Source organism: Oncorhynchus mykiss, chromosome 11, assembly GCF_013265735.2.
Source record: "Oncorhynchus mykiss isolate Arlee chromosome 11, USDA_OmykA_1.1, whole genome shotgun sequence".
Lineage (NCBI taxonomy): Eukaryota > Metazoa > Chordata > Actinopteri > Salmoniformes > Salmonidae > Oncorhynchus > Oncorhynchus mykiss.
Window position 1 is genome coordinate 53,755,692 of NC_048575.1, and position 12,014 is coordinate 53,767,705.

Genomic DNA, 12,014 nt, shown 5'->3' on the forward strand with positions numbered 1-12,014 from the left:
GCTGGCTCATCTGTCTGTTTTAGAGGAGTGTTTGCTCATTGTCTGACTAGCGTCTACTCTCCAGCAACAGATATTGCAACATGATCTCACAAACTAGCATTGATTATTGACCTCAAGTTGATATTATGACTGTTCTGGTTAGCTAACGGACTCATATATGAAGTAACTCCCAACATAAATGTTTTTTCTGAACCTCTTTCTTCCCACCACTTTCATAGGCTTTTTATTCATTTATTAGGGTTCATGATGGGATTTTTCAATTTCAGAAGAGCGAGTGGAAATCCCATTCCACTTTGTCCTAGCTGAGCATTTCTGCAGGCTCCAAGACAAGGGTTAATTTAATTTGAGTTGTCGTCCAATCATTAATCAAAGTAATCACCATCAGTGTTAATTGGATTCATTCTGACATTCTTGATTTCTTGTTTCTATTTTTTGTGTGCTTGTTTGACATTTTACTGCACTGTTAGGAGCTAGTAACACAAGCATTTCACTGCACCTGCTATAACATCTGCCAAACTGTTTACACGACCAGTAAACTTTGATTTGAGAAACAATAATAGTTGCTGGCAGAATAATTGGTAACAGCCTTATCCTTTATCCAAATCTAGCGGTTGTGCTACCAAGTTTAATGAATTGGTCAAATATACTGTTGAGTTCACTCTAATTGAAGTGTGTTTGGCTAAATTCTGAAAATAGAAGAACAGCAGATGACTTCCAGTGGCTTCATTTGTCTTCACCATGGAAATGTAAAATTTGTGATATGATTCCATTACAACTCCTACACCATATTAGAGTACGACCAGGTTTGTGCTGTGTGGCTTATATGAAGACATAACCTGGAAAAGCACTCATCTCCATTCAGTCATTGAAGATAGTGGGTAGCAAAAAGGAATTCATGTTGGCATGTATAATGTATTCCCATGTGGTTGGTGGATTGAAGTGGACACGCATCTCTACACTGTTGTATGTTCTTTAAATGACAGTTATGAAAATACAATATACTTAGCAACAATACAATGCCTTGTAGGAGGACTGTTCAGTATATACATAGCCGTTTCTCTGTGCCTTCTGGTAAAGATTAACCTAAAATGTGTGCCTTTATTTCAAACCACATGCAGGACGTTCTGTAGGCTCTGGTCTATCCTTTGGGCCCAGACATTTATCAAAAAACAAAAAAATGACAGGATGTGGAATAGGAAATCAATATTCAAAATGCTACAAAACTTCCAAAACCTTTCAATGAGTACTTTATATACATCTTGAATCTTGAATTTACATTCTTAAATCTACATGTCATCATCTGCGTAACATTTTGTTTTTTGTCAGTAATGCAGAGCTAGTCTGGGAACATGGCTTGAGTCTACCTACAAAAGAACCATCACGAAATAATGATTAAACGGTAGGAAGATATTCAGAGATAAACAAATTATTAAAAAATGATATGTTTCTTTTCAAGTTAACGATTTGCCATTAGTCCTGTGTGGTATCATTACTATTGTTGTCCTCTTGAATTAATTTTCCCTTTGGCAGTCCCATGTGATTCACAAAAATGTTGCTTCCAGATTTCAACCTCTTCTAGGTTCAGCATTAGGTGCTGTCCAGGCCCAGCTCACTGTGAAAGGCATAAGGGTGAGTTATAAGTGCACTGAGCACACAGATTATGCCACCTCTTTTAAAGCACTGTCATTTAACCTCTCCATGTAGTTCCGAAGCTCCTTGGAGTCCCCCTGCTCTACATCTTGGCACACCCACTTAATATCCTGGCTGTGGCTCATGCTCAGTGTGCTGACAGTGGGGCAGCCATTGTCTGGCGGGATGGTGGTGAACGTGGTGAACTTCACACGCTTCCTCTTTGTGGTAGGCGAGTCTCCTTTGCTGTCCTTGGCTGTGCAGCTTGCCCTGTCTGCTGCCCGGTGCACCTGGCCCTGCACGTTCTTCTGGGAAGAGGCACCGTTGAGCAGGTGGCTGCCCTCTTCCAGCCCGGCACTGCAGTCCACCATGGAGGTGAGCTCGTCCTGCTGTGGGGACAGGCTCATGTGGCTCTCCAGCAGCTCTGCCTCGTTCCCCAGCCACACCCAGTCGTGGGCGTGGTTCATGCTCTCCTGGCCCTCGATGGACAGCTCCTTGTGGCGGTACTTGAGGGTGTAGGAGATGCAGTTGATGAGGAAGACCAGGATGGCCAGGCAGAAGACCCCCAGCAGGGCGTACATGCCGATCTCCAGGTCAGTGAGGCCCCGGGCTGTCTGGATCAGATCATCCTCCATGTTGTGGCTGCGAGGGAGGTCCACCTGGGCAGGGAAGTCTGGCATGTTCTGGACCTGGTTCCCGTCGTCTGACAGCTTGTCTCCATTGGGCCTCCTGATGATGGTACTCTTAGTGGTGGTGGTGACCTTCCTCATGACACCGTCCTCCATGTCAGAGATGGAGCTGCCGTAGTAGTGGGCTTCTAATCCAGTCCTGTCCTGGGAGGGGGACTGCTGCCTGCGGTCGCTGGCCCTGTTCTCCAGCTCCTCGCCCTCTGGCCCGTAGTCACTGTTTCTGGAGGTGCCACTATCGCTCTGGCCAAACTTCACCTTGACGTTGCAGTTCCCTGCAGCCAAAACGCTGCGCCGCTTGAACTTCTGGCAAAGCTCACAGACGGTCATCTCCACCCTGACCAGCAGGCCCTGGCCCTCAGCCTCAGTCACGATCACAGGCCACTTCCAGGAGGGGTCCTGCTGCACCGTCACCACCTCCTCATCCAGAGACGTGGCCGTCAGGACAAAGTAGTCTGAGTTGTACAGGTCCAGAGGAGCCATGGAGCCATCACTGAAGTGTAGCCACGCGCTAATCAGGGCCTCCTGGACAAACACACACACACAAACAAGAGCAAAGAAAATAACAAATAAAGAAAAACAATCTCATGTAACACTGACAGTGACCTCAAGCAGGGTCACATTACCACATTTCGTAGAGCAGCAACCTCACCATTAGTAGAGAATAATGAAGGGTTGAAAAATACCTTCTTTAAAACCTATTTATTTATTAGATCTAAGAATGTAGAAATAAGACAGAGCCTATTTCAGAAATGTTCCTGTGCTGTTATTTCATTAGGCAAGCTTATCGTATACATCACTGTACATAGTAATTGGTAACTGCCAAAATGAAAGAAATCAAACTACTTCCATGAGGGAAACATTTCTATCACAGGAACAAGAAAACAAACAAGACTTCAAACGTACAAGGTTCAAAGGATCAGAATGTAAAATTACAACAACAGTACTTTTATACTCTTTTTTGCATTTTTAGAAATGTAGGGCTACAGCACTGTGGGTCATAAAAGCCATGTACAAAAGTATGTGGACACCCCTTCAAATTAGTGGATTCAGATATTTTAGCCACACCTGTAGCTGACAGGTGGACCGGTGAGTACTGAAGCCCGTAAAAATCATCTGTCCTCAGTTGCAACAATCACTACCGAGTTTGAAACTGCCTCTGGAAGCAACGTCAGCACAATAACTGTTTCTCGGGAGCTTCATGAAATGGGTTTACATGGCAGAGCAGCCGCACACAAGCCTAAGATCACCATGCGCAATGCCAAGCATCGGCTTGAGTGGTGTAAAGCTGCCTTCATTTGAATCTGGAGCAGTGGAAACGCGTTCTCTGGAGTGAAGAATCACGCTTCAACATTTGGCAGTCTGGGTTTGGCAGATGCCAGGAGTACGCTACCTGCCCCAATGCATAGTGCACACAGTAAAGTTTGGTGAAGGAGAAATAATGGTCTGGGGCTGCTTTTCATGGTTAGGGCTAGGCCACTTAGTTCCAGTGAAGGGACATTTTAACGCTACAGTATACAATGACATTCTAGACAATTCTGTGCTTCCAACTTTCTGGCAACAGTTTGGGCAAGGCCCTTTCCTGTACAAAGCGAGGTCCATACAGAAATGGTTTGTCGAGATCAGTGTGGAAGAACTTGACTGGCCTGCATAGAGCCCTGACCTTAATTCCATCGAACACCTTTGGTATGAATTGGAACCCCAACTGCGAGCAAGACCTTAAACCTTCCCAGTTAGCAGCAAAGGGGGGACCAACTCCATATTAATGCCCATGATTTTGGAATGAGATGTTCGGCGAGCAGGTGCCCACATACTTTTGGTCATGTAGTGGGAATCATAAGGTAGAGGATAGCTCACTAAAGTGCCACTGTTTTGTTAACTCAGCTACTGTGCTCAGCAGTGGGGCTGCTGAGGGGAATACGGCTCATGATAATGGCTGGAATGGAGCGAATGGAATGGCATCAAACACATGAAAACCATGTGTTTGATGTTTATTTGATACCATTCCACTGATTCCGCCCCAGCCATTACCACGAGCCGTCCTCCACCAATTAAGATACCATCCACCTCCTCCTGTGGTGCTCAGACAGCTGAAGGGATTAAAATATAGGGAAAATACAGTATCAGACAGTCACATTAAAGACAGCAAATGGGGATTTGCCACAGACAAGCATCTGAAGTCCCTTTCTTGCTGTGATGTTGCTTTTTAATATGGACACAGGACAAATCACCAGGAGCAGGGAAGGAGATCCATCAGTGGGCTGCAATTGCTCTCTAATTACAGATCCTCTAGGGGAATTCCTGCACGCTTATCCCCACACTGACATTATCCCTACAGAGATAGGACTGATAAAACTAGCCTGTCCTCCATTCTATCCTTCACTAGAAAGAGAAAGGGATCAAAGCGTTCATGAGAGAAGGAGAGCAAGGGAGAAACGAATGGCGAAAGACGATAGGACAGCTAGAGTTTGGCCTGTAAATTGTGTTTTCTTACAGAAACTTGCAGTGTTGCTTTTACACGCTCTGAGATTAAGCTTCCCTTTCTATTAGATGCCCAAGGAAACACATTCTGTCACACTCTGCTTTTCAAGAGTTGGTGTTAAGAGGGTTAGGAATGCAGTGGAACAAACAAACAAGCGCAGGCATTCACGCATTCACACACCCAACACACACACACACACACACACACACACACACATGTTCACAGTACTTACTGAATGTTCACATTAAAGGACTGCAATTGTGTGAAAGGGGATCCAAACAGACAAGGCTTACATTAAATAAACTACTATAAACTGTTTCTTAAATCCTCATGTTAATCAAAGGGGCTGCTAACTGATCGTTTTCAAAGATCTGCAGTATGTTGAACAGACCTGTTTTGGGCTCTGCAGCACTTCCTGTGTGGTTGCCGTGGCGAGGATTGCCCTGTTGCTCCCTGGGCTGAGCTGCAGGTTCAGAGCCAGGCCGGTGACCAGCTGCACCCCCAGCTCTGTGATGGTTACTTTGTTATTCACTACTGTCACCGTCTTCTCTGCCAGGATGGAGTCAGACAGGGGGGACAGGACCTGGGCCAACACAAGGGAGATGGAGGAGAGAGAGAGAGAGAAGCCCTTGGGATTAATCCAGATTATGGACAGGACATGAAAAGCATTGCTCTTTGAAATAAACAATTACTACATTATTCCTGGATGCTCTGTAAATCCTGCAGTGATTCTCAGCTCTGACCTTGATGCCTTCCAACATTATGCTGGCTTCCATTTAATTTGATGAGTACATAGATTGAGTTATTTGATGGTAAATGGAGTGACCTGAACAAGCCCTTCCACTATTCATTGTCAGGTGTTTATCCAGGAAACATTAATCAAATGATGATGTGGAGAGAAAACCACCAGCAATACACACTGGAGTAGGCAAGGACCGATCAAGGACACATTTCTGCTGTTAATGGACCTTTCCTAGTAATCCAATTAGTGCAAACCTAATTTCATTAATCTCATTTTGAAAATCAAAGAGATCTTTCCATGCGTGCCCAATCATTGAGACCCCTCTATAGCTGTATTGCAGGATAGAACAGCGGCGTCTGGTAAGACAAGGGGCGGCAGACTTTGTATTTTTTGTAAATAACAGCTGGTGCAGAATATCTAAAGAAGTCTCAAGGTTTTACTCGCCTGAGGTAGAGTATCTCATGATAAACTGTAGACCACACTATCTACCTAGATAGTTTTCATCTGTATTTTTCGTAGCTGTCTACATACCACCACCAACTGAGGCTGGCACTATGACCACACTCAATGAACTGTATTCCACCATATGCAAACAGGAAAACGCTCATCCAAAGGCGGCTCTCTTTATGGTCGGGGACTTTAATGCAGGGAAACTTGAATCGGTCTTACCAAATTTATATCAGCATGTTAAATGTGCAACCAGAGGGAAAAAAAACTCTGGACCACCTTTACACACACAGAGAGACATACAAAGCTCTCCCTCACCCTCCGTTTGGCAAATCTGACCATAATTCCATCCTCCTGATTCCTGCTTACAAGAAAAAATTTAAGCAGGAAGCATCAGTGACTCGATCAATAAAAAAGTGGTAAGATGAAGCAGATGCTAAGTTACATGACTGTTTTGCTAGCACAGACTGGGATATGTTCCAGGATTCCTCCGATGGGATTGAGGACTACACCACATCAATCTTTGGCTTCATTAATAAGTGCATAGATGACGTCGTCCCCACAGTGACCATACGTACATACCCCAACCAGAAGCCATGGATTACATGCAACATCCGCACTGAGCTAAAGGCTAGAGCTGCCGCTTTCAAGGAGCGGGACTCTAACCCGGAAGCTTATAAGAAATCCTGCTATACCCTCCGACGAACAATCAAACAGGCAGAGCGTCAATACAGGACTAAGATCGAATAGTACTACTCCAGCTCTGACGCTGGTCGGATGTGGCAGGGCTTGCAAACAATTACAGACTACAAAGGGAAGCACACCCGAGAGCTGCCCAGTGACACGAGCCTACCAGACGAGCTAAACTACTTCTATGCTAATAGCACTGAAACATGCATGAGAGCACCAGCTGTTCTGGAAGACTGTGTGATCACGCTCTCCGCAGCCGATGTGAGTAAGACCGTTAAACAGGTCAACATTCACAAGGCTGCAGGGCCAGACGGATTACCAGGACGTGTACTGGGAGCTTGCGCTGACCAACTGGCAAGTGTCTTCACTGACATTTTCAACCTCTCCCTGTCCGAGTCTGTAATACCAACATGTTTGAAGCAGTCCCTGTGCCCAAGAACACTAAGGTAACCTGCCTAAATGACTACTGACCCGTAGCACTCACGTCTGTAGCCATGAAGTGCTTTGAAAGGCTGATCTTGGCTCACATCAACACCATTATCCTATAAACCCTAGACCCCCTCCAGTTTGCATACTGCCCTAACAGATCCACAGATGATGCAATCTCTATTGCACTCCACACTGCCCTTTCCCACCTGGACAAAAGGAACACCTATCTGAGAATGCTATTAATTGACTACAGCTCAGCGTTCAACACCATAGTGCCCTCAAAGTTCATCACAAAGTTTGGACAACACCTCCCTCTGCAACTGGATCCTGGACTTCCTGACGGACCGCCGCCAGGTGGTAAGGGTCGGTATCAACACATTTGCCACGCTGATCCTCAACACAGGGACCCCTCAGGGGTAGGTGCTCAGTCCCTTCCTGTACTCCCTGTTCACTCATGACTGCACAGCCAGACAAGACTCCAATAGCATCATTAAGATTGCCAATGACACAAACGTGGTAGGCCTGATCACCGACAACGACGAGACAGCCTATAGGGAGAAGGTCAGAGACCTGTCCGTGTGGTGCCAGGACAACAACCTCTCCTTCAACATGATCAAGACAAAGGAGATGATTGTGGACTACAGGAAAAAGAGGACCGAGCATGCCCCCATTCTCATCGACGGGGCTTTAGTGGAGCAGGTTGAGAGCTTCAAGTTCCTTGGTGTCCACATCACCAACAAACTAACATGGTCCAAGTCGACCAAGACAGTTGTGACGAGGGCACGACAAAACCTATTCCCCCTCAGGAGACTGAAAAGATTTGACATGGGTCCTCAGATCCTCAAAAGGTTCTACAGGTGCACCATCAAGAGCATCCTGACTGGTTGTGTCACTGCCTGGTATGGCAACTGCTCGGCCTCCGACGGCAACTACAGAGGCTAGTGCGTGCGGCCCAGTACATCACTGGGGCAAAGTTTCCTGCCATCCTGGACAGTGACACACACACACATACATACATACATATATATATATATATATACACACATACGGTGGGGCAAAAAAGTATTTAGTCAGCCACCAATTGTGCAAGTTCTCCCACTTAAAAAGATGAGAGAGGCCTGTAATTTTCATCATAGGTACACTTCAACTATGACAGACAAAATGAGGGGAAAAAAAACAGAAAATCACATTGTAGGATTTCTATGAATTTATTTGCAAATTATGGTGGAAAATAAGCATTTGGTCACCTACAAACAAGCAAGATTTCTGGCTCTCACAGACCTGTAACTTCTTCTTTAAGAGGCTCCTCTGTTCTCCACTTGTTACCTGTATTAAATGGCACCTGTTTGAACTTGTTATCAGTATAAAAGACACCTGTCCACAACCTCAAACAGTCACACTCCAAACCCCACTATGGCCAAGACCAAAGAGCTGTCAAAGGACACCAGAAACTAAATTGTAGACATGCACCAGGCTGGTAAGACTGAATCTGCAATAGGTAAGCAGCTTGGTTTGAAGAAATCAAATGTGGGAGTAATTATAGGAAATGGAAAACATACAAGACCATTGATAATCTCCCTCGATCTGGGGCTCCACGCAAGATCTCACCCCGTGGGGTCAAAATGATCACATGAACGGTGAGCAAAAATCATAGAACCACACGGGGGGACCTAGTGAATGACCTGCAGAGAGCTGGGACCAAAGTAACAAAGCCTACCATCAGCAAGGGCATTGAAGATGAAACGTGGCTGGGTCTTTCAGCATGACAATGATCCTAAACACACCGCCCGGGCAACGAAGGAGTGGCTTCGTAAGAAGCAATTCAAGGTCCTGGAGTGGCCTAGCCAGTCTCCAGATCTCAACCCCATAGAAAATCTTTGGAGGGAGTTGAAAGTCTGTGTTGCCCAGCAACAGCCCCAAAACATCACTGCTCTAGAGGAGATCTGCATGGAGGAATGGGCCAAAATACCAGCAACAGTGTGTGAAAACCTTGTGAAGACTTACAGAAAACGTTTGACCTCTGTCATTGCTAACAAAGGGTATATAACAAAGTATTGAGATAAACTTTTGTTATTGACCAAATACTTATTTTCCACCATAATTTGCAAATAAATTCATTAAAAATCCTACAATGTGATTTTCTGGATTTCTTTTTATAATTTTGTCTGTCATAGATGTCTATGATGAAAATTACAGGCCTCTCTCATCTTTTTAAGTGGGAGAACTTGCCCAATTGGTGGCTGACTAAATACTTTTTTGCCCCACTGTATATATCCACACTACCGTTCAAAAGTTTGGGGTCACTAAGAAATGTCCTTGTTTTTGAAAGAAGAGCAATTTTTTGTCCATTAAAATAACATCAAATTGATCATAAATACAGTGTAGACATTGTTAATGTATTAAATGACTGAAGAGGTGACTCTGGGATGCTGGCCTTCTTTTTTTTTTTTTTACCCCTTTTTCTCCCCAATTTCGTGGTATCCAATTGTTGTAGTAGCTACTATCTTGTCTCATCGCTACAACTCCCGTACGGGCTCGGGAGAGACGAAGGTTGAAAGTCATGCGTCCTCCGATACACAACCCAACCAAGCCGCACGCATCCAACCCGGAAGCCAGCCGCACCAATGTGCCGGAGGAAACACCGTGCACCTTGCCACCTTGGTTAGCGCACACTGCGCCCAGCCCGCCACAGGAGTCGCTGGTGCGCGATGAGACAAGGACACCCCTACCGACCAAGCCCTCCCTAACCCGGGCGACGCTAGGCCAATTGTGCGTCGCCCCACGGACCTACCGGTCGCGGCCGGTTACGACAGAGCCTGGGCGCGAACCCAGGGACTCTGATGGCACAGCTGGTGCTGCAGTACAGCGCCCTTAACCACTGCGCCACTCGGGAGGCGGGATGCTGGCCTTCTAGGCAGAGTTGCAAAGAAAACGCCATATCTCAGTCTGGACAATAAAAACAAAAGATTAAGAACAAAAGAACACAGACAGAGGAATTCTGCCTAGAAGGCCAGCATCCCAGAGTCGCCTCTTCACTGTTGACATTGAGACTGTTTTTTTGCGGGTACCATTTAATGAAGCTGCCAGTTGAGGACTTGTGAGGCGCCTGTTTCTCAAACTAATGTACAGTGCCTTGCGAAAGTATTCGGCCCCCTTGAACTTTGCGACCTTTTGCCACATTTCAGGCTTCAAACATAAAGATATAAAACTGTATTTTTTTGTGAAGAATCAACAACAAGTGGGACACAATCATGAAGTGGAACGACATTTATTGGATATTTCAAACCTTTTTAACAAATCGAAAACTGAAAAATTGGGCGTGCAAAATTATTCAGCCCCCTTAAGTTAATACTTTGTAGCGCCACCTTTTGCTGTGATTACAGCTGTAAGTCGCTTGGGGTATGTCTCTATCAGTTTTGCACATCGAGAGACTGAATTTTTTTCCCATTCCTCCTTGCAAAACAGCTCGAGCTCAGTGAGGTTGGATGGAGAGCATTTGTGAACAGCATTTTTTAGTTCTTTCCACAGATTCTCGATTGGATTCAGGTCTGGACTTTGACTTGGCCATTCTAACACCTGGATATGTTTATTTTTTAACCATTCCATTGTAGATCTTGCTTTATGTTTTGGATCTTGTTGGAAGACAAATCTCCGTCCCAGTCTCAGGTCTTTTGCAGACTCCATCAGGTTTTCTTCCAGAATGGTCCTGTATTTGGCTCCATCCATCTTCCCATAACTTTTAACCATCTTCCCTATCCCTGCTGAAGAAAAGCAGGCCCAAACCATGATGCTGCCACCACCATGTTTGACAGTGGGGATGGTATGTTCAGCTGTGTTGATTTTACGCCAAACATAATGTTTTGCATTGTTGCCAAAAAGTTCAATTTTGGTTTCATCTGACCAGAGCACCTTCTTCCACATGTTTGGTGTGTCTCCCAGGTGGCTTGTGGCAAACTTTAAACAACACTTTTTATGGATATCTTTAAGAAATGGCTTTCTTCTTGCCACTCTTCCATAAAGGCCAGATTTGTGCAATATACGACTGATTGTTGTCCTATGGACAGAGTCTACCACCTCAGCTGTAGATCTCTGCAGTTCATCCAGAGTGATCATGGGCCTCTTGGCTGCATCTCTGATCAGTCTTCTCCTTGTATGAGCTGAAAGTTTAGAGGGACGGCCAGGTCTTGGTAGATTTGCAGTGGTCTGATACTCCTTCCATTTCAATATTATCGCTTGCACAGTGCTCCTTGGGATGTTTAAAGCTTGGGAAATCTTTTTGTATCCAAATCCGGCTTTAAACTTCTTCACAACAGTATCTCGGACCTGCCTGGTGTGTTCCTTGTTCTTCATGATGCTCTCTGCGCTTTTAACGGACCTCTGAGACTATCACAGTGCAGGTGCATTTATACGGAGACTTGATTACACACAGGTGGATTGTATTTATCATCATTAGTCATTTAGGTCAACATTGGATCATTCAGAGATCCTCACTGAACTTCTGGAGAGAGTTTGCTGCACTGAAAGTAAAGGGGCTGAATAATTTTGCATGCCCAATTTTTCAGTTTTTGATTTGTTAAAGAAGTTTGAAATATCCAATAAATGACGTTCCACTTCATGATTGTGTCCCACTTGTTGTTGATTCTTCACAAAAAAATACAGTTTTATATCTTTATGTTTGAAGCCTGAAATGTGGCAAAGGGTCGCAAAGTTCAAGGGGGCCGAATACTTTCGCAAGGCACTGTACTCATCCTCTTGCTCAGTTGTGCACTGGGGCCTCCCACCCCCCTTTCTATTCTATTCTGGTTAGAGCCAGTTTGAGCTGTTCTGTGACAGGAGTAGTACACAGCGTTGTACGAGATCTTCAGTTTCTTGGCAATTTCTCGCATGGAATAACCTTCATGTCTCAGAA

General features: G+C 45.0%; 1 protein-coding gene across 1 annotated transcript in view; it reads right to left on the reverse strand.

Moving 5' to 3' along the window:
• Positions 1-957: 957 nt before the first annotated feature.
• Positions 958-12,014, reverse strand: part of si:dkeyp-14d3.1 (transmembrane protein 132C) — a 211,841-nt gene continuing 200,784 nt past the window's right edge. The window contains exons 8-9 of the mRNA XM_021621375.2: positions 5,189-5,380; positions 958-2,840 (exon numbers count right to left, since the gene is read on the reverse strand). Coding sequence (XP_021477050.1) covers positions 1,659-2,840; positions 5,189-5,380 — 1,374 coding nt within the window. The 3' untranslated portion in view covers positions 958-1,658. The remainder of the gene's footprint in view (positions 2,841-5,188; positions 5,381-12,014) is intronic.